Source organism: Aptenodytes patagonicus, chromosome W, assembly GCF_965638725.1.
Source record: "Aptenodytes patagonicus chromosome W, bAptPat1.pri.cur, whole genome shotgun sequence".
NCBI lineage: Eukaryota > Metazoa > Chordata > Aves > Sphenisciformes > Spheniscidae > Aptenodytes > Aptenodytes patagonicus.
Genome location: NC_134981.1, coordinates 21104117 through 21127569, shown reverse-complemented (window position 1 = coordinate 21127569; position 23453 = coordinate 21104117). Strand labels below are relative to the sequence as shown.

The 23453-nt window shown below is 49.2% G+C and overlaps 1 protein-coding gene across 1 annotated transcript in view; it reads right to left on the bottom strand.

The window, feature by feature from the left end:
- Nucleotides 1–23453, bottom strand: part of LOC143171863 (E3 ubiquitin-protein ligase RNF38-like) — a 207014-nt gene that overhangs the window by 18540 nt on the left and 165021 nt on the right. The window contains exon 6 of the mRNA XM_076360971.1: nt 3648–3818. Within this exon, the coding sequence (XP_076217086.1) occupies nt 3648–3818 (171 nt within the window). The remainder of the gene's footprint in view (nt 1–3647; nt 3819–23453) is intronic.

The following is a 23453-nucleotide window of genomic DNA, read 5'->3' as shown; positions in this document are numbered from 1 at the left end:
GGAGAAATGGGCCAACAGGAACCTTATGATATTCAACAAGGACAAATGCCAAGTCCTGCGTCTGGGAAGGAAGAACCCCTGGCAACAATACAGGCTGGGGAATGGCTGGCTGTGAAGCAGCTCTGCTGAAAAGGCCCTGGGGCCCTCGGTAGACAGCAAGCTGAACATGAGCCAACAGTGTGCCCTGGCAGCAAAGAAGGCTAGCAGTATCTTGGGCTGTATTAACAAACAGTAGCATAGCCAGTAGATCGAGTGAAGTGATTATCCACCTTCTACTCAACAAATGTTAGACCTCATGTAGAATACTACATCCAGTTTTGGGCATCCAAATACAAAATAAAAGACATTTTTAAAGTAGAACAAGCTCAAAGGACGGCCACTAAGATGGTCAGGGGACTGGAGCATTTGTCCTATTAGAAGAGCTTGAGGGAACCGGGCTTTTTCTGCCAGGAGAAGAAAAGGCCTGGGGGAGGGGGGAAGGACACCTAACAGCGGCCTTCCAATACCTGCAGAGATTTGATCAAGAAGATGGAGCCAGGCTCTTTACAGTGGTGCATGGTGGAAGGACAAGAGACAATGGGCACAAGTCAAAACAAAAGAGGTTCCAGCTAAATACAAAGAGAAGCTTTTTCACCATGAGGACAGTCAAGCAGTGGAACAGGAGCCTAGAGAGTTTGTGTAGTCTCCATCCTTGGAGGTTTTCAAGACCCAACTGGAAAAAGCCCTGAGCACCCTCACCTGACCTCATAGCTGATCCTGTTTTGAACAGAAGGTTGAACTAGAGACCTCCTGAGGTGTCTTCCAACCTGAATTATCCTCTGATCCTATGATCCCTTTCATCAGACTGCATATATAAGGCAGCAACTGACTTCCTTAATAGAGGCACATTCTCAAACTGAAGAAAATACTTCTACTTCACTACCACAAGGAATAATTGAAGGCACACTGATGTATGAAGAATTAAGAAGTTTCTTACAAAAACATCTCCGCATTTCCCTGTTGTCGTGGTTTAACCCCAGCCGGCAACTAAGCACCACACAGCCACTCACTCACCCTCCCCCTCCCTGGTGGGATGGGGGAGATAATCAGAAGAGCAAAAGCAAGAAAAACTCGTGGGTTGAGATAAGAACAGTTTAATACTTGAAATAATAATAATAATAATAATAATAATAATGATAATAATAATAAATTGCAATGGAAAGTAAAACAACGAGAGAGAGAGAGAGAGAGAAAAACAAAACCCGGGGGGGGGGGGGAGGAAGTGATGCAACTGCTCACCACCCACCGACTGATGCCCAGTCAGGCCCTGAGCAGCGATTGCTGCCCCCCTGGCCAACTCCCCCCAGTTTATATACTGAGCATGACGTCATATGGTATGGAATAGCCCTTTGGCCAGTTTGGGTCAGCTGTCCTGGCTGTGCCCCCTCCCAGCTTCTTGTGCACCTCCTCGCTGGCAGAGTATGGGAAGCTGAAAAGTCCTTGACTTAGTATAAACACTGCTTAGCAACAACTAAAACATCAGTGTGTGATCACATTATTCTCATGCTAAATCCAAAACACAGCACTATACCAGCTACTAGGAAGAAAATTAACTCTATCCCAGCCGAAACCAGGACAGTATCCACCCCTTATTCTATACCATCTACGTCATGCCCAGGTCCCACACTTTCCAATACATTTTACTTAATCACCACCGCTTTTCTTGTCTTTTAATATATACACACAGATATCACTCCTTTGGTCTATGGGCCATCCATGTAAAACGTCTGTTGGGTTCAATTAGTCCATGGCTTTGGGTTCCATCTGTCATAATAGTCTTTCAGGGCAGGAGAGATGGTGTGTGGTGTTGGATTGTTGCATGCTGAAGCCAGTTTTGGTCCCATCACCGCTGCACTTTACATGGTTTCATCAAAGTCCATTCTTCATTAATCTGAGTGATTCTTATTGTAATACCATTGATATGGCATGTAACAACTACAGTACTAATGACATACAATATTACGTCGCAATTAACGTCATACAGTTCAAATCATTGGCTATTCTCACCCAAAATCAAATCCCCTTGAGGTACACATCGGACTTCCCCATCCTTCCACATTATCCACCAAGTGCACCCAGGTCCTTGAAAAACAGAAATCCCACGGATGGGTTTGCCTTTGCCCGAGGCAGGAGTAACCCAGACTGTCTTCCCCAGCATATTTCTTATGTGCACTACAGGGACTTTATCCCCTTCTACAGTACGTAAAAGCTCTGACTGGGCAGGGCCAGCTCGATTGGCAGATCCCCTAGTGTTGACTAACCAGGTGGCCTTTGCTAAATGTGTATCCCAATGTTTGAACGTCCCACCACCCATTGCTCTCTGCGTAGTCTTTAACAGTCCATTGTATCGTTCGATTTTCCCATATCAATTCAAAGCTCATTTTGGTCTCATTTTTCAGGAAAACCTTAACTCTACTATTTCACTAATTCACCCTTCTTTTCCCAGTACTGAATTCCACATGCTTCAAAACAGTCAGATATGAAGGTCATCTTGTGGAAGAAAAGGAAAAGGAAAATTGTTTCCTCATTCTGCTGAACAAACTTTAAATAGTCAGCATTTTTAAGGCAATAATTCTTCTAGTAAGACTTGACAGCAAAAAATCAAGCTATCGAACAGAGCTAAAAGTTAACAAGGGAGCCTATTCCTGAAGCTAAATTAGCAATCTAAGTTAAGAAAGAAGCCCCGACATTTTCTGAGGGAAGACATCCTGATTACCAGAGAAAACTATGCAGAACCATTCCCCCATGACTATAATGAAATTATTACAATAGTGCCAACACCTGACATTTAACACAGCAGTATTTGTTACTGCTCAAAACAGCCTGAGCAGTATTTGTTAGTAATACTGAAATTATTTTGTATTTCTGTGTTAATGAAATATTGGTAGAGCTCCAAAGAAACAGGCACAAAGGTGCCTGGCAGAAGATTAGTAAGTGGACATTACTAACCTCTGGCAGAAGATTAGTAAGTAGAAATTACAAAATGTATTTTTTTCCCTCGTGTCCAAAATAGCATCTTCTCTCATGTTTGCATAAGCCCTATTATGAAGGCATTAACTTTTTAGCCAACTTTGTTTAAGTGAAAAGAGTCAATAATTTCCATAAGCAGGGGAGAAAAGAGGTTCCAGTAGGCTGTAGAAGGTTTAAGTAATACTTTTCACACTAGTGGTCACTTTAAATAAACTGTGAATTAATGTGGTAGAAGCATGCAATAGGAATAATGCTTTGTGCTTTCTGGTCTCTCTACAAAGTTTTTTCTCTGAGACCACTGCTGCACTACACTTAGGTCTCTATATTCTCTTTTACTTTCTGCAAAAAACTGTACATGAAGCAAACTTATGTCAGACTGACAGGAGTACAGGCCTCCAGGGAAACGGAGTGGGCAACAGCTGAGGAAATCTTAAGAGAATCAAAAGGAATTTCAAAACTTTTTTTTTTTTTTTCTTCAGACTAAGTCTTGCTCAGGTAGCACTACTACAAAACCCTATTACTTACTCTAAATCAGATCCATTTGTTCTCTCAACCAGAATGTTATTAGAAGGACAAGAGCATTATTTGCTGATCAACCCCCAAATATTTTAGGAGAGGGGATAAGAAGCATTACTTACTGAACGTGACTGCTGTGCTTGGAAGGGAACAAATTGCCCTGGAGGTGGCAGGTGAGACGGGTGATGCGGAGAGAGATGAGGAGGATGCAAAAGGAATGGGTCGTTAGAAATCAGAGGTGGGAACGCTGCATATGGTACTGGTAGATGTTGGACTGAGCACGCCTGAAGCATCTGAAAGAAAATGAACATTTTTACATCTAGAGTGAAAGGAGATTATTAAAAGAAAGCAGTCCACTTACCCTTAGCTTATAAACACAACCCACACAACAATTCATTCAGAAACTCAATGAACAGTGACTCTAGTACAGAACAGGGTCTAAAAGTGTGATGCTACCAGCTTACACTTGCAAGGTGCAAAGGGCCTTTTACTTCAGATGAAGGCAATAGGAGTTGGGGGTGTTCACTCTGCATTATCAGGCACAGACTCCCAAGGGGGGAGCAGGTTTACTTACCATAGTAGCTTCTATTCTTCCCATATATTACATTTACAGACACATGCCAAGAAAACAAGCACTAGTTGGAACTGAAGGACTCCTAAATGTCAGATTGTGCCCTAAACAACTCTGTTGCCTGAAGTTGGGCCCCTTCTCTTCCTTCCCCTCTTGCTGGTACCTGCTGTCCCTTTCTCCTCTGTCCTGGGACTTCGAGGTGATCTGCTGAAAGAAAACGGTGTCCATCTGCCGCAGCTGCAAGGCTGTGGCTGTAACCCAAACAGAAGCACTACAGCCTACCTATGCTGACATCTCCGCCCAAACAGACCTCCCAAGGATCGATATAGCTGTCCAGACCTCAGGCTGCATGGAGCTCCAGTATCTGGAAGTCCCCCTAGCACCTGAAGGCAGCGGTGGATGTCATAGTTGCACAAGTGTGCCCCAGCTGGAAGAACTCTTCAGACAAGTAGCTATGTAACAAGAGGAGCTCAACAGGCAGCGCAGTAACTGGGAATGCAAACAGGAGATTGATGTGTGGTATTGTGCACTGTCCCAGGCTGAGCAACAGGCCTGCCTTAAGGCTGTGCAAGGGGGAAGGTAAGTGGAGTGACTACATCAGTGGACAAGGGAAGAGCTATGGATGTCATCTATCTGGACTTCTGTAAGGCCTTTGACACAGTCCCCCATAACATCCTTCTCTCTAAATTGGAGAGATATGGATTTGATGGATGGACTGTTCGGTGGATAAGGAATTGACTGGATGGTCACATCCAGAGAGTCAATGGCTCAATGTCCAGATGGAGATCAGTGACAAGTGGTGTCCCTCAGGGGTCCGTATTGGCACCAGTACTGTTTAATATCTTCATCAATGACAGAGAGAGTGGGGTCGAGTGCACCCTCAGCAAGTTTGCAGACGACACCAAGCTGAGTGGTGCTGTTGACATCCCTGAGGGATGGGATGCCATTAAGAGGGACCTGAACAAGCTCGAGGTTCAACATGAGGTTCAACAATGCCAAGTGCATGGTCCTGTACCTGGGTCGGGGCAACCCCCAGTATCAATACAGGCTGGGGGGATGAAGGGATTGAGAGCAGCCCTGCCAAGAAGGACTTGGGGGTACTGGTGGATGAAAAACTGGACATGAGCCGGCAATGTGCACTCGCAGCCCAGAAAGCCAACTGTATCCTGGGCTGCATACAAAGAAGCGTGGCCAGCAGGTCGAGGGAGGTGATTCTCCCCTTCTGCTCTGCTCTGGTGAGACCCCACCTGGAGTACTGTGTCCAGCTCTGGAGTCCTCAGTACAGGAAAGACATGGGCCTGTTAGAGTGGGTCCAGAGGAGGGCCACAAAAACGATCAGAGGGCTGGAACACCTCTCCTATGAGGAAAGGCTGAGAGGGTTGGGGTTATTGCGGCCTTTCAATACTTAACGGGGGCTTATAAGAAAGATGGAGAGAGACTTTCTGCCAGTGCCTGTAGCGATAGGACAAGGGGGAATGGCTTTAAACTAAAGGGGGGTAGATTTAGACTAGATATAAGATAGATATAGATATAAGGAAGAAATGTTTTACGATGAGGGTGGTGAGACACTGGAACAGGTTGCTCAGAGAGGTGGTATCTGCCCCATCCCTGGAAACATTGAAGGTCAGGTTGGACAGGGCTCTGTGCAACCTGATCTACTTGAAGATGTCCCTGCTCATTGCAGTGGGGGGTTGGACTAGATGACCTTTAAAGGTCCCTTCCAACCCAAACTATTCTATGATTCTATGAAGGTAAGCCTGAATTCAGCCTTGAGCTGACTGACTCATGTAACTCATGAGATGAAGGAGGCTGGACATTTGTCTCTGCTCGGGGTAGAAGGAAGAACCTTCCCCGATCCCCTGAAGTGTCCCTGCATAACAGATACGATGCTCTGGGGGTGGAGAATGAAGAGCACGTGAGTAACGGACAGGATCCAGGAAAAGCCAACCATGTAAAGTTGATCCAACCACCCATCCACATTAGAACCAGTGCCACCAGAAAAGTACGTAAAGTATTAGTAATTGGAGATTCCTTACTGAGAGGCACCGAAGCACCCATTTGCCGTCCAGACAACTTCTCTAGAGAAGTCTGCTGCCTACTAGGAGCTCACATTCATGACGTCACTGAGAGGCTGCCGAGCCTGGTGAACCCTACAGATTGTCATCCGCTCCTACTATTCCACATAGGGTCTAATGATACTGCGATGAGGCAACTTAGAACCATCAAAAGAGACTATATGACCCTTGGAGCAATGTTAAAAGGATCTGGAGCACAAGTGGTATTCTTCTCTATCCTCCCAGTCAGAGGAAGGGGTTCAGGAAGGGCGAGATGAATTGAAGAGGTGAATGCCCGGCTGTGTGGCTGGTGAAGCCTCGAGCCAAACTCAAGGTTTTGGCTTCTATGATCATGGATCTACCTTTGAGAAGCTGGGAGCTGATGGGATTCACCTGACCAAGTGGGGAAAGAGGGTCTTCACCGACAAGCTGACTACACTTATAAGGAGAGCTTTAAACTAGATTTATCGGGGGAAGGGGATGGAGTTTTGAGTAACAGAGAAGAGCCAGGGGCTGCTGATGCATTAGGAACCAACAGGGAAACACCTGAGAAATGCCGCAAAGGAATTAGGGCTTGTTCCTCCAAAAAGGTGACACGGTCAACAGCCCGACTGAAGTGCCTCTATACCAATGCATGCAGCATAGGTAACAAACAGGAGGAGTTGGAAGCCATTGTGCAGCTAGAAAGCTATGATATAATTGCAATCACTGAAACTTGGTGGGATGAATCACACAACTGGAGCGCTGCAATTGACAGATATAAACTGTTCAGAAAGGACAATCAAGGAAGGAGGGGCGGGGGGTTGCCCTCTATGTAAAGGAATGGATTGACTGCACAGAGCTGTCTTTGAAAAACAGCAATGAACCGGTTGAGAGCTTATGGGTAAAAATTAGGGGCCAAGCCAACAAAGGAAACCTCATGGCTGGTGTTTACTACAGACCACCTGATCAAGGGGAGCCTGTTGAAGAAGCATTCTTACTTCAACTACAGGAAGCATCACGCTCGCAGGCTCTGATCCTGCTGGGGGACCTCAATCACCCTGAAACCTCCTGGAAAAGCAGCACAGCAAGCTATTGGAGTACGCTGAGGAGAATTTTTTAATCCAGGTAACAGACAGCACAACCAGCAGAGAAGTGTTACTAGACCTGTTGCTCACCAACACAGATGAACTAATTGGAGAGGTCAAGATTGGTGGCAGCCCGGGCTGCAGTGATGATGCCCTGGTGGAATTCAGAATCTTGAGGGATATGGGCCAGGCAAAGAGTAGAGTCAGGACCCTGAATTTTAAGAGAGTAGACTTTCAGTTGTTTAAGGAATTAATGGATGGGACCTCCAGGAAACTGCCCTCAGGTACAAAGGAGTTAAACAGAGCGGGCAGCTCTTTAAGGAGATTCTTTTTAGAGCGCAAGAGCTCTCGATTCCCACCTGTAAGAAATCAGGCAAGGAAGGCAGGAGACCAGCATGGCTGAGTAAGGACCTCCTGGTCAAACTAAAGTGTAAGAAGGAAATGCACAGGCAGTGGAAAAAAGGACATGTATCCTGGGAAGAATATAGGGACGCTGCCACAGTATGTAGGGATGGGATCAGGAAAGCTAAGGCACAGCTGGAGCTGAATTTGGCAAGGGATGGGAAGAATAATAAGGGGTTTTACAGGTACGTTGGCCAGAAAAGGAAGAAAATGTACCCATTTTTAAAAAGGGTAAAAAGGAGGACCATGGGAACTATCGACCAGTCAGCCTCACCTCCGTGCCCGGTAAGATCATGGAACAGATCCTCCTGGAAGATATGTCGAAACATGTGGTTTAACCCAGTAGGCAGCTAAACACCACACAGCCGTTTGCTCACTCCCCAGCCCCACAGTGGGACGGGGGAAAGCATAGGGGAAAAAAAAAAGTAAAATTCGTGGGTTGAGATAAAGACAATTTAATAGGACAGAAAAGGAAGTGAAAATAATAATAATAAAAGTAATGATAAAAGAATATACAAAACGAGTGATGCACAATGCAATTGCTCACCACCTGCCAACCGATGCCCAGCCAGTTCCCGAGCAGCGGTCACTGCCCCCCAGGTCAACCTCCTCAGTTTTTTGTTCAGCATGATGTCATATGGTATAGAATATCCCTTTGGAGAGTTTGGGTCAGCTGTCCTGGCTGTATCCCCTCCCAGCACCTCCAGCCTCCTCGCTGGGAGGGCAGTATGAGAAGCTGAAAAGTCCTTGACTAGTGTAAGCATTTCTCAGCAACAACTAAAACATCAGTATGTTATCAACATTATTCTCATACTAAATCCAAGGATGAAAATGAACTCTATCCCAGCAGAAACCAGAACAATATCCACCCCTTATTCTATACCATCTACGTCATGCCCAAGTCCCCACACATTCCAATACATTCCAATTAATCACCACCACTTTTCCTGTCTTTTGATATGTACAGACAGATATCATTCCCTTAGTCTATGGACCATCCCTATAAAATGTTCGTTGAGTTCATTTAGTCCATGACTTTGGGCTCCATCTGTCATAACAGTCCTTCAGGGCAGGAGAGATGGTGTGTGGTGTTGCATTGTTGCATGCTGAAGCCAGTTTTGGTTCCATCACCGCTGCACTTCTCTGGTTCTATCATCGCTGCACTTTGCTCGGTTTCATCAAAGTCCATTCTTCATTAATCTGGGTGATTCTTACTGTAATACTGTTAATATGGCATATAGCCACCACAGAAGCGATGATATACAGTGTCACATAGTAATTAACATAGTACAATTGAATTCATTGGGTATTCTCACCCAAAATCAAATCCCCTTGAGGTACACATCGGCCTTCCCCATCCTCCCGCATCACCCACCAAGTGCACCCAGGTCCTTGAGCAAAAGCAATCCCACGGATGGGTTTGCCTTTGCCCGAGGCAGGAGTAACCCAGACTGTCTTCCCCAGCATATTTCTTATGTGCACTACAGGGACTTTATCCCCTTCTACAGTACGTAAAAGTTCTGACTGGGCAGGGCCAGCTCGATTCGCAGATCCCCTCATGTTGACTAACCAGGTGGCCTTTGCTAAATGCGTATCCCAATGTTTGAATGTCCCACCACCCATTGCTCTCTGCGTAGTCTTTAACAGTCCATTGTATCGTTCAATTTTCCCAGGGGCTGGTGCATGATAGGGGATGTGATACACCCACTCAATGCCGTGCTCTTTGGCCCAGGGGTCTATGAGGTTGTTTCGGAAATGAGTCCCGTTGTCTGACTCAATTCTTTCTGGGGTGCCATGTCGCCATAGGACTTGCTTTTCAAGGCCCAGGAGAGTGTTCCGGGCAGTGGCATGGGGCACGGGATATGTTTCCAGCCATCTGGTGGTTGCCTCCACCATTGTAAGCACGTGGCGCTTGCCTTGGCGGGTTTGTGGGAGTGTGATATAATCGATCTGCCAGGCCTCCCCATATTTATATTTCAGCCATCGTCCTCCATATCAAAGAGGCTGTCCTGGTTTCGGCAGGGATAGAGTTAATTTACTTTCTAGTAGCTGGTACAGTGCTGTGTTTTGGATTTAGGAGGAGAACAAAGTTGATAACGCACCGATGTTTTAGTTGTTGCTAGGTAATGCTTACACTAGCCAAGGACTTTTTAGTTTCCCATGCTCTACTGACTGAGAAGGCTGCAGGTGCACAAGAAGCTGGGAGGGGGCACAGCCAAACTGGCCAAAGGGACATTCCATACCATGTGACGTCATGCTCAGTACATAAACTGGGGAAAGATGGCCGGGGGGGCCGCTGCTCGGGGACTGGCTGGGCATTGGTCGGCGGGTGGTGAGCAATTGCACTGTGCATCACTTGCTTTGTGTATTATTATTATTACCATATTATTATTATTCTCATTTTAGTATTATTATCATTTTATTTCAATTATTAAACTGTTTTTATCTCAACCCATGAGTTTTTCTCACTTGTGCTCTTCCAATTCTCTCCCCCATCCCACCGGGGGGTGGGGGGAGTGAGCGAGCGGGTGGGTGGTGCTTAGTTGCCGACTGAGGTTAAACCACGACAGAGGCTTTAACCGCTTGGCTTGCTTGATTGCAGTGCATGTTTCACATTCATGGATAACCTGTGCAATAGTGTCCATGGTCAAGTCCACCCCTCGATCACGAGCCCATCTGTATGTTGCATCTCTTCCTTGGTGACCTAAGGTGTCATGGGCCCACCAAGCTATAACTAACTCACCCTTATGTTGCCCGTCCAGATCCACCTGAGCCACTTCAATCTTAGCAGCCTGATCCACCTGCCGGTTGTTTTGATGTTCTTCAGTAGCCTGACTCTTAGGTACGTGAGCATCTACGTGACGGACTTTTACAACCAGGTTCTCCACCCGGGCAGCAATATCTTGCCACAATGCGGCAGCCCAGATGGGTTTGCCTCTGCGCTGCCAGTTGCTCCGCTTCCATTGTTGTAACCACCCCCACAGGGCATTTGCCACCATCCATGAGTCAGTATAGAGATAGAGCACTGGCTCCTTTTCTCGGTCAGCAATGTCTAAAGCTAGCTGGATGGCTTTCACCTCTGCAAACTGACTCAATTCACCTTCTCCTTCAGCTACTTGTTGCATAGGACTCCATACAGCAGCTTTCCACCTCCGATGCTTTCCCACAATACGACAGGACCCATCAGTGAACAGGGCATATTGCTTCTCATTTTCTGGTAGTTCATTATATATTGGGGCCTCCTCAGCACGCGTCACCTCCTCCTCTGGCGATATTCCAAAATCTTTGCCCTCTGGCCAGTCCATGATCACTTCCAAGATTCCTGCGTGACTGGGACTTCCTATTCGAGCCCGGTGTGTGATCAGTGCGACCCACTTCCTCCACGTAGCATCAGTTGCATGATGTGGACATGGGATCCTCCCTTTGAAAATCCAGCCCAACACCGGCAGTAGGGGTGGCAGGGGGAGCTGTGCTTCAGTACAAACCATGTCTGAAGCAGCTCGAACCCCTTCATATGCTGCCAATATCTCTTTTTCAGTTGGAGTATAGCGGGCCTCGGATCCTCTGTATCCCCGACTCCAAAACCCTAGGGGTCGACCTCGAGTCTCCCCTGGTGCTTTCTGCCAGAGGCTCCAGGTAGGGCCGTTCTCCCCGGCTGCGGTGTAGAGCACAGTTTTTACATCTTGTCCTGCCCGGACTGGCCCCAGGGCTACTGCATGAACTATCTCCTCTTTAATTTGTTCAGAAGCTTGTCGTTGCTCAGGGCCCCATTTGAAATCGTTCTTCTTCCGGGTCACTTGATAGAGAGGGTTTACAATCAGACTGTAATTTGGAATGTGCATTCTCCAAAACCCCACAACGCCTAAGAAAGCTTGTGTTTCCTTTTTGCTAGTTGGTGGAGACCTGGCTGTTACTTTGTTGATCACATCCATTGGGATCTGACGACATCCATCTTGCCACTTTATTCCTAAAAACTGGATCTCCTGTGCAGGTCCCTTAACCTTACTTGGTTTTATGGCAAGACTGGCCTTCAGCAGGATTTGGACTATTTCCTTCCCTTTTTCAAAAACTTCTCCTGCTGTGTTGCCCCACACGATGATATCATCAATATAGTGCAGGTGTTCCGGAGCTTCACCCTGTTCCAGTGCAGTCTGGATCAGTCCATGGCAAATGGTGGGGCTGTGTTTCCACCCCTGGGGCAGTCAGTTCCAGGTGTACTGGACGCCCCTCCAAGTGAAAGCAAACTGTGGCCTGCACTCCGCTGCCAAAGGGATTGAGAAAAACGCATTAGCAATATCAACTGTGGCATACCACTTGGCTGCCTTTGACTCCAGTTCATATTGAAGTTCTAGCACGTCCGGCATGGCAGCACTCAGTGGCGGCGTGACTTTGTTCAGGCCACGATAGTCTACTGTTAGTCTCCACTCTCCATTAGACTTCCACACTGGCCATATGGGACTGTTAAAGGGTGAACGAGTCTTGCTGATCACTCCTTGGCTCTACAGTCGACAAATCAGCTCATGAATGGGAATCAAGAAGTCTTGGTTGGTGAGATATTGCCGCCGGTGCACTGTTGTGGTAGCGATCGGCACCTGTTGGTCTTCGACCTTCAGCAACCCCACAACAGAAGGGTCCTTTCAGAGACCAGGCAGGGCGGACAGCTGTTTGATTTCCTCCGTTTCTAAGGCAGCTATACCAAAAGCCCACCGGTACCCTTTTGGGTCCTTGAAATACCCTCTCCTGAGGTAGTCTATGCCAAAGATGCACGGAGCCTCTGGGCCAGTCACAATGGGGTGCTTCTGCCACTCATTCCCAGTTAGGCTCACTTCAGCCTCCAATACAGTTAGCTGTTGGGATCCCCCCGTCACCCCAGAAATACAGATGGGTTCTGCCCCCTTATAGCTTGATGGCATTAGGGTACACTGTGCACCGGCGTCTACTAGAGCCTTATACTCCTGTGGGTCTGATGTGCCAGGCCACCGAATCCACACAGTCCAGTAAACCCGGTTGTCCCTTTCCTCCACCTGGCTGGAGGCAGGGCCCCTCTGGTCATAGTATGCGTTACTCACTTCTTGTAAATGCAAATCAGAAGTCCCTTTATTAAGTTCGGAAGTAGGATCAGCCCTTCTACTCTGTGTGGTAGAACTCCCACCGGATTCTGGAGCAGCAATTTTCCTGGAAGAACCCCCTTTTGTGATTGTTTTTTCTTGTAACTCACGTACCCGTGCCTCTTTTTCCATCCCAGTTCCTCATGTCCTCTTTGTGGTTCTCTCCTGGTTTCGGCAGGGATAGAGTTAATTTCCTTTCTAGTAGCTGGTACAGTGTTTTGGATTTAGGATGAGAACAAAGTTGATAACGCACCGATGTTTTAGTTGTTGCTAGGTAATGCTTACACTAGCCAAGGACTTTTTAGTTTCCCATGCTCTACCGACTGAGAAGGCTGCAGGTGCACAAGAAGCTGGGAGGGGGCACAGCCAAACTGACCAAAGGGACATTCCATACCATGTGACGTCATGCTCAGTACATAAACTGGGGAAAGATGGCCGGGGGGGCCGCTGCTCGGGGACTGGCTGGGCATCGGTTGGCGGGTGGTGAGCAATTGTACTGTGCATCACTTGCTTTGTGTATTATTATTATGATCACATTATTATTATTATCATTTTATTTCAATTATTAAACTGTTTTTTATCTCAACCCACGAGTTTTTTTCTCACTTGTGCTCTTCCAATTCTCTCCCCCATCCCACCGGGGGTGGGGGGGAGTGAGCGAGCGGCTGCGTGGTGCTTAGTTGCTGACTGAGATTAAACCATGACAGGTTCCGCAGGTAAAAACCACAGGGTGGCCCGTGGTGTGTGCCCGCTATATCCTCTCTCTTGAGCAGAAGAACGCTGACTCCTAATGGCTGACATACTGGTCCATACAGGTGGGGAGTAGGACATATCCTCTTCAAGTTGCTGGACCTTCCGGGACAGTTTATCCACAGCCAAGACGAGGAAGGAAGAGAGACTTTCTTCGTATTGCCAGCCAATTCATTCACCGTTTGTTCCTCTCCGTCTTTCCAGGTCATCACTGCCAATGAGTTGGCATGTAAAGATGGTGTGCTCCGTACAAACTTCTGCCACATGGGTCGTGTGCATCTGGATCTTTGGATAACTGCTCATTGTTCAGGTCATCATAAATCACCTCCAGCATGGCTAATTCCCTCAGGTACTGGATACCCTTCTCCATGGTGGTCCACTTGCTTGGGCGACATATGACATCTTCCTTAAAGGGATACCTTTCCTTCACGCCTGACAGGAGTCGCCTTCAGAGGCTGAGGGCTTGTGTCCCTTTTCCAGTCGCTTTGTCAATGCCCCCTTCCCTGGAAAGGGATCCCAGCTGCTTGGCTTCCCTACCCTCTAATTCCAGGCTACTGGCCCCGTTATCCCAGCATCGGAGCAGCCAGGTGACAATGTGCTCGCCTGGACGATGGCTAAAATCTTTTCGCATATCTCGCAGCTCACTCAGGGATAGGGATCGGGTGGTTACTGCCTCGTTTATGAGTTCTTCCTCTTCCTCCTCCCCGAAGAGCGGCTGCCTCCCTTCCTCCTCCTTTTCTCATGACGGCCCTGCTACCAAGTAGCCTGCTTCGTCCACTCCTTCCTCCTTCCCCTTCTTAGTAGGTTTTTCTTCCCTTACTAAATGAGCTGACTTTCGCATCCAATATTTCTTCTTGTGTATATGGGCGACTGATACCGGCACGGGTTGGTTCTCTGGTTCAGCTGCAGTGCCTGTTGCCAGGGTTGGACTAGCCACAGAGCCTGTCGTTTTGTCGTCAGATCCAGAGACCTTCTCTTCCCCTTGAGGGTACTGAATGGTGTTGAACAGGGCTCAGTAGGCATGGGCCAGGCCCCAGCACGTTGCAGTGATCTGTGTCTCTCTGGAGTTGCCAGGATAACAGCATACTTTTTCCAAATATTTTACTAGTTTTTCAGGATTCTGCACTTGTTCGGGAGTGAAGTTCCAAAAGATTGGAGGTGCCCACTGTCCTAGTTACTTGCCCATGCTATCCCACACACCCTGCCACTCATAACTATCCAGATTCAGGGCAGATCTCTGGGTGGTATTCTTAAATAGTTGTTTAACCTTAAACAAGACCTGAACCACATTCAGAAGACATAGCAATAGGAACATGCTGATTTGAACATCCCAAGGATAGTCAAAATTCTCAAGAGCTAGTGTAACTAGCCTGGAGGAGAAGGGGAAGGTGAAGGAGCGGAGCAAAGTGTCCCCCCTTGTCTCTCCAGTAAAATGGCTCTCCGAGGATAAAAGATAAAGAGTGTAATTATTAATAGTTTCCGAGAGATAGCTCCCGAAGTACGGAGATGACGGCAATGCTGAGTACAAATACCAGATTAGTCTCATGACCAGTAATTTTATCATATCATAAGCCTGTGTTATACAGTACAGCAAAATGATTACCGTAATCCAGCCCCCAGAGATGATAAACAGCACAACAGGGAACATATAGAGCAAGTAAGGTGTTACCTAACAGAACTCTGAGAATCATAGAATAGTTTGGGTTGGAAGGGACCTCTAAAGGTCATCTAGTCCAACCCCCCTGCCATGGGCAGGGACATCTTCAACTAGATCAGGTTGCTCAGAGCCCCGTCCAACCTGACCTTGAATGTTTCCAGGGATGGGGCATCCACCACCTCTCTGGGCAACCTGTTCCAGTGCTTCACCACCCTCAGCATAAAACATTTCTTCCTTATATCTAGTCTAAATCTACCCCCCTTTAGTTTAAAGCCATTCCCCCTTGTCCTGTCGCAACAGGCCCTGCTAAAAAGTCTGCCGCCATCTTTTTTATAAGCCCCCTTTAAGTACTGATAGGCTGCAATAAGGTCTCCCCGAAGCCTTCTCTTCTCTAGGCTGAACAACCCCAACTCTCTCAGCCTTTCTTCATAGGAGAGGTGTTCCAGCCCTCTGATCGTTTTTGTGACCCTCCTCTGGACCCGCTCCAACAGGTCCGTGTCTTTCTTATGCTGAGGGCTCCAGAGATGGACGCAGTACTCCAGGTGGGGTCTCACCAGAGCAGAGTAGAGGGGCAGAATCACTTCCCTCGACCTGCTGGCCACGCTGCTTTTGATGCAGCCCAGGATACGATTGGCCTTCTGGGCTGCGAGCACACATTGCTGGCTCATGTCCAGCTTTTCCTCCACCAGTACCCCCAAGTCCTTCTCGGCAGGGCTGCTCTCAATCCCTTCATCCCCCAGCCTGTGTTGATACCAGGGGTTGCCCCGACCCAGGTGCAGGACCTTGCACTTGGCCTTGTTAAACCTCATGAGGTTCACACGGGCCCACTTCTCCAGCTTGTCCAGGTCCCTCTGGATGGCATCCCGTCCCTCTGGCGTGTTGGCCACACCACTCACCTTGGTGTCATCTGCAAACTTGCTGAGGATGCACTCGATCCCACTGTCTATGTCACTGATGAAGATATTAAACAGTACCGGTCCCAATATGGACCCCTGCGGGACACCACTCGTCACCGATCTCCATCTGGACATTGAGCCGTTGACCACTACCCTCTGGATGCGACCATCTAACCAATTCCTCACCCACCGGACAGTCCACCCATCAAATCCATACCTCTCCAGTTTAGAGAGAAGGATGTTGGGGGGGATCCATGTCAAAGGCCTTACAGAGGTCCAGATAGACGACATCTGTAGCCCTTCCCATGTCCACTGATGTAGTCCCTCCATCCTAGAAGGCCACTAGGTTGGTCAGGCAGGACTTGCCCTTGGTGAAGCCATGCTGGCTCTCTCGAATCACCTCCCTGTCCTCCACGTGCCTTAGCATAGCTTCCAGGAGGATCTGCTCCATGATCTTCCCAGGCACAGAAGTGAGAGTGACTGGCCTGTGGTTCCCCAGGTCTTCCTTTTTTCCCTTTTTAAAAATGGGGGTTATGTTTCCCCTTTTCCAGTCAGTGGGAACTTCACCGGACTGCCACGACTTCTCAAATATGATGGATAGTGGCTTAGCAACCTCATCTGCAAGTTCCATCATGACCCGCGGATGGATCTCATCGGGTCCCATGGACTTGTGCACCTTCAGGTGCCTTAGATGGTCTCGAACCTGATGTTCTCCCACAGTGGGCGGCTCTTCATTCTCCCAGTCCCCGCCTTTGCCTTCTGCGGCTTGGGTGGCGAGGCTCGAGCACTTGCCGGTGAAGACCGAGGCAAAAAAGTCATTGAGTACCTCCACCTTCTCCATATCCTGCGTAACCAGGTCTCCTGTTTTGTTCCGGAGAGGGTCCACATTTTCCCTTGTCTTCCTTTTATCCCCGACGTACCTATAGAATCTTTTCTTGTTGCCCTTGACGTCCCTGGCCAGATTTAATTCTATCAGGGCTTTAGCTTTCCTAACCTGATCCCTGGCTGCTCGGACAATTTCTCTGTATTCCTCCCAGGCTACCTGTCCTTGCTTCCACCCTCTGTAGGCTTCCTTTTTGTGTTTGAGTTTGTCCAGGAGCTCCTTGTTCATCCATGCAGGCCTCCTGGCATTTTTGCCTGGCTTCCTCTTTGTTGGGATGCATCGCTCCTGAGCTTGGAGGAGGTGATCCTTGAATATTACCCAGCTTTCTTGGGGCCCTCTTCCCTCCAGGGCTTTGTCACATGGCACTCTACCAAGCAGGTCCCTGAAGAGGCCAAAGTCTGCTCTTCTGAAGTCCAGGGCAGTGAGCTTGCTGTGCGCCCTCCTCGGTGCCCTCAGGATCTTGAACTCCACCATTTCGTGGTCGCTGCAGCCCAGGCTGCCCTTGAGCTTCACATTCCCCACCAGCCCCTCCTTGTTGGTGAGAACAAGGTCCAGCATAGCACTTCTCCTCATTGGCTCCTCTACCACTTGGAGAAGGAAGTTATCATTGACACATTCCAGGAACCTCCCGGATTGCTTATGCCCTGCCGTGTTGTCCCCCCAACAGATGTTGGGGTGGTTGAAGTCCCCCATGAGGACCAGGGCTTGTGAGCGTGAGGCTGCTCCTATCTGTCCATAGAGGGCCTCATCCGCTCGGTCTTCCTGGTCAGGTGGCCTGTAGCAGACCCCCACCGTAATGTCACCTGTCCCTGCCTTCCCTTTAATCCTGACCCATAAGCTCTCGGTTGGCTCCTCATCCATCCCCAGGCAGAGCTCCATGTACTCCAGCTGGTCCTTGACATAGAGGGCGACACCCCGTCCTTGTCTCCCCTGCCTGTCCTTCCTAAAGAGCCTGTATCCTTCCATCCCAGCACTCCAGTCATAGGAGCCATCCCACCACGTCTCCATGATGCCAATAAGGTCATAGCCCTGCAGGTGTGCGCACGTCTCTAACGCCTCTTGTTTATTCCCCATGCTAAGTGCGTTTGCATAGAGGCATTTAAGTTGGGCCCCCGATGAAGCTGTCTTACTGGCTGGAGTTCCTTTGTGCTGCTCTTCAGGTGCTCTCCTGCTGACCTGTGATCCTTCTCCAGGCTCTGGGCATCTATTGCTGGCCCTGGCATCAAACTGGTAGGAGTGGGATGGATTGAGGTTCCCCTCCCCCGGCATCTCTAGTTTAAAGCCCTCTTCACCAGCTTGGCAAGCCTATGACTGAAGATGCTCTTCCCCTCCTCTGACAGATGGACCCCGTCAGCCCCCAGGAGACCAGGTTTCTCAAAGCGAGTCCCATGGTCTAAGTAGCCGAACCCCTGGCTGTGGCACCAGTCCCGTAACCATTTGTTGACTCGCCAGATTCGACTGGCCCTTTCAAACCCCTTCCCTTTGACCAGCAGGATTGATGAAAAAACTACCTGCGCTCCCGAGTCCCTTACTGCCGCTCCCAGGGCTCTGTAGTCCTTCTTGATAGTCCTCAGACTGCTCCTGGCTGTGTCACTGGTGCCCACGTGAAACAACAGCAACAGATAATAGTCAGTGGACTGTACGAGGCTTGGTAGCCTCTCAGTGACATCCCTGATGCGAGCCCCCGGTAAGCAGCACACCTCTCTAGAGAGTGCGTCCGGTCGGCAAATGGGTGCCTCCGTACCTCTCAGAAGAGAGTTGCCTACTGCTATCACCCGTCGCCTTTTCTTAGTTGCGCTGGTCGTTATACAAGGGGCAGATCGGGCTGCCTTACTCAGCTCCAGCATCTCTCCTGATGTGATGGGTCTTTCCTCTTTAGTCTGCAGAGCGGTGAAGCGGTTCTGCAAGGGCACCTCAGGCTTTGGGAGAAGTTTCTTCCTCCTGCTGGTCCTTGCCTTTGCAACTGTCCATTCTTCTGCATTATTGCCCCCCCCACTCCCTTCTGTGTGTGCCGGTGGGGGAGTTATTGGCTGTTTGGCTGTGGGCTGCGGGTCTGCTGCAGACCGCGCTTGGAACCAGCAATCTAGCTCCTTCTCTGCCTCCCTGATGTTACACAGTCTTCTCACCACCTCCTGCAGTTCAGCCACCTGCTGCAGGATTTCCTCCACCTGGGCACACCTTTTGCAGGCAGGTCTGCTGCCTGTCCCTGCCCCAGGAGAGAGAGGTCTAGGCACTTCCTGCAGCTTGAGGTCTGCACTGCAGCCTCTCCCTTCAGCAGTTCTGTCTGCGTGAAGGCATCGGCCACCGCTGGAGTAGATGGCGCAGACCCCCCAGCTGGAGCCGCGGCTTTTACCCTCAGACGAGTGCCCACCATTCTGCCTTGAGGGTCAGGTAGGATGAGTGCCCTTGTCCTGTGCCCAGTTGCTGGGTTATGTGCATGCCGAGTCCCCCACTTGGCCTGTGGAATGCCTCTCCTTCGAAGAGGTGCCCTCCCTGCGCACCCTCCCTCGAGAACTGCCACGCAAACTGCCATGCCACACCCTGTTTGCCCATCCTGGTCGCTAGTGCTCCCTGGGGCTGCCTTTAGTGGGAGTGGGGGGTGGCCGCCGTTACTCCTGGCCCCGCCCACACCTCATCAGCTGCCCTTCTGAGAGCTGCTGGCTCCCGGCAGGTCCCTGTGCTCCCCTGGGGTTTCCCCGGCTCTGGAAACCCCCCTGTATGCCATGATCTGCCGCTCTGCTGTGGGACGCGCCTGCACCGGAGCTGATCGCCTCTGCGAGTGACAGTTGCTGGCGGCTACACCGCGTTTAAATCTGCCGCCATTATTTGCAGTAACTACTGCAAATCTATTGCCTTAATCCAGTTGTTCAATACTGAAAAAACAGAATGTATTCCTCACCCAATATTACAATAAGAGGACAATGTCAACCAAGTCTCCACTTTACAGTGTTATATTCTGAAATAATTTTCAATTTCATTATTTTTAAGTACAGCTAGAATGTGCAATAATCTCCGGTACTAAAAATAAGCGACCGTTACAATACTAGAAAGTCTTTTCAGAAGTTTATTGAAAAGTTTTAATTTTACAGGCTGACTTTTCCAGACCATGTCACAAAGAGAGACAGAGAGAAAGCGAGAGCAGGAGTGGGGGCGAGGGAGAAAGAGAGAGGGAGGCAGGCAGGCAGGCAGGCAGGCAGAGAGAAAATGAAAGCGCAAGAGAGAGATACAGAAAACAAGAGAGGGGGAAGAGACAGGAAGAAAGGGAGCGAGAAAGAAAAGGTGGGGGAGAGAGAAGAGCGCGAACGTCCAAGTAAGTGAGAGAGCGAGAAAGAAAGAAGAGAGAAAGATAAATAGAAGGATAAAGGAAGAAAAAGACAGAAAGAGAGCAGAAAGGAAGGGAAATAGTGAGGGAGAAACAGTGAGAGAAAATGACAGCAAGTAAGTGCAATCAAGAGAGAATGACACAGGCAGTGTGAGAGAAAGTGAGCGTGCACAAAAGTGCAAGAGAGCGAAAGGCAGTGTAGAAGAGAAAGAGAGAAAGAGCAAAAGGTAGAATGAGAGGGAGAGAAAGAGCATCACAGAGAGACAGAGACAAAGAGAGAGACAGAGACTGACAGGAGACAGACACAGAGAGGCATGTGCACGCAAATGCAGAGGAGGGGGTGGGGGGAGCACGCAGACAGAGGAAGAGAAAGAGGCACGTGCAGACAGATGCAGAGGAGGCCAGACAGATGCACACACACAAAGATGCAGAGGAAGAGAGATGCATGTGCACACAGATGCAAAGGAAGAGACACGCAGGCATACAAACACAGAGTGACAGAGAGAGAGAGAGAGACAAACATGCACATACACAGACGCAGAGAGAGACAGAGAAGCGCATGCACAGACACAGAGGAAGAGAGACACACGCGTGCACACATATGCAGAGAGACATGGGGGGAAGACACCTGTGCACACAGATGAGGAGAGCTGTGCGTGAACACCAACGCAGGGAAAGAGAGACAGAGAGGCACCTGCACACAGGAACGAAGAGAGAGACACGCAGAAAGACAGATGCAGAGATGTGCACGCGCACATGCAGGGAAAGAGAGACACGCGTGCACAAAGATGGAGAGGAAGAAAGAGAGAGACGTGAGCACACACAGATGCAGACGAAGAGAGACAAATAGATAAGCACACGCACAGATGTAGTGGAAGAGAGGCAGAGGGATGCACACAGATGCAGAGATGTGCCTGCACACAGACAATGAGGAAGAGAGATGCGCACACAGACAAACACATGTGCGCAGAGGCAGAGGAAGAGAGACAGAGACCCACATGCACACAGAGACATGCAGGGGGGTGGGGGGGAGAGAGATGCATGCGCACACAGATGCAGAGGAAGAGAGACTGACAGACACTTACACAGACAAATGCAGAGGAATAGACAGATAAAGAGAGACACAGAAGCGCATGCACAGACGCAGAGGAAGAGACAGAGATGCGTGCACACAGGCACAGGGAGAGACAGAGAAATCCACATGCACACAGATGCAGAGAGAGAGACAGAGAGAAACAGGAGCAGATAGATGCGCACATGCACAGATGCAGAGGAAGAGCGACTGAGAGATGCTCACGCAGACAAACATGGAGGAAGATAGATGCAGGCACGCACAGACGCAGAGACAGAGACAGGCAGAGAGACAGGCGTGTGCATGCACAGATGCAAAGGAAGAAAGACAGAGGCATGAGCAAAGATGCAGAGGAAGAAAGAGACAGACAAAAAGAGACAGAAAGGTGCACGCACACAGAGATGTGTGTGCACATAGACGCAGAGGAGGAGAGACAGAGATGCAAGTGCAGTTCAATAAAGAGGCATGTGCACACAGACACAGAAGAAGAGAGACAGAGAGACGGGTGCGCAAACAGGAGGGGAGAGACAGATGCACGTGCACACAGAGATGTGTGCGCACAGACACAAAGGAGGAGAGACAGGTGTGTGCGAACAGAGATGCAGAGGAAGAGACAGAGACACACAGGCATACAGATGCAGAGAAAGAGAGAAAGACAGATACAGAGATGCATGCGCACACGCAGGGAGAGACAGAGATACGTGCACACACAGGCGCAGAATGAGAGAGATATGCACGCACAGAGACACAGGTGAAGAGAGTCAGAGATGCGCACACAGGAGCAGAGAGAAACAAAGATGCGCATGCGCACAGATGCAGAGGAAGAGTGACCAAGAGATGCTTGTGCAAACGCAGAAGAAGGGAGACACAGTCACAGGCACGCACAGACAGGCAGAGACAGTGAGGCATGCACGTGCACAGATGCAGAGGAAGAGAGAAACAGAGACGTGCATGCACACAGACACAGAGGAAGAGAAACATGTGAGAGAGAGAGGAGGAGAGACAGAGAGATGCACACACACATACACAGACTGGAGCACACAGATGCAAAGAGAAACAGGGAGGCGCGCATGCAGAGGAATAGAGACAGACAGATGTGCATGCACACAGATGTGGAGAGACGTGTGCTCATTCAAATGCAGAGAGAGAGAGAGAGATGCACGCACACACGGATGCCAAGGAAGAGATGTGGGCGTGCACAGACACAGAGAGAGACAGACAAAGAGAGAGACAGAGACAGATGCGTGTGCAGACAAACGCAGAGGGAGAGAGAGAGTCGCGGGCATGCACAGACGCAAACAGAGACAGAGACAGGCAGAGAGACAGAGAGACGAGCGCACACAGACGCAGAGGAAGAGGAACAGAGATGTGCGTGCGTACAGATATAGAGGAAGAGAGAGACAGAGAGTGAGACAGACATGCGCACGCATAGACATAGATGGGCATGCACAGATGCAGAGAGAAACAGAGACACATGCACACAGATGCAGAGGAAAATAGACAGACAGTTGTGCATGCACAAAGACGTGGAGAGACGTGTGCACATTCAGACGCAGAGAGAGAGACTTGCGTGCACACAGATGCTGAGGAAGAGAGATGCGCGTGCACAGAGATGCGTACATACAGATGCAAAAGAGGAGAGACAGAAAGATGCGCACACATACACAGACTGAAGCACACACAGACACAGAGAGAAACAGGGAGGCACGCACACAGATGCAGAGGAAGAGAGACAGAAGCTATTTTGAGTGGGGCCCTGAGCAACAACAAGCCTTTGAACAGATCAAACAGGAGATAGCTCGTGTGGTAGCCCTTGGGCCTGTCTGTACAGGACCAGCTGTTCAAAACGTGCTCTACACTGCAGCTGGGGAGCATGGTCTCACCTGAAGCCTCCAGCAGAAAACACCAGGAGAAACCTGAGGTTGACCTCCAGGGTTTTGGAGCCAGGGGTATCAAGGATCAGAAGCCCACTACACCCCGACTGAAAAAAAGATACTAGCAGCATATGAGGGGGTTCGAGTCACTTCAGAAGTTGTTGGTACAGAAGCATATCTCCTCTTGGCACCGCAATTGCCTGTGCTACACTGGATGTTCAAAGGAAACATCCCCTCTACACATCATGCAACCAGCGCTACAAGGAGTAAGT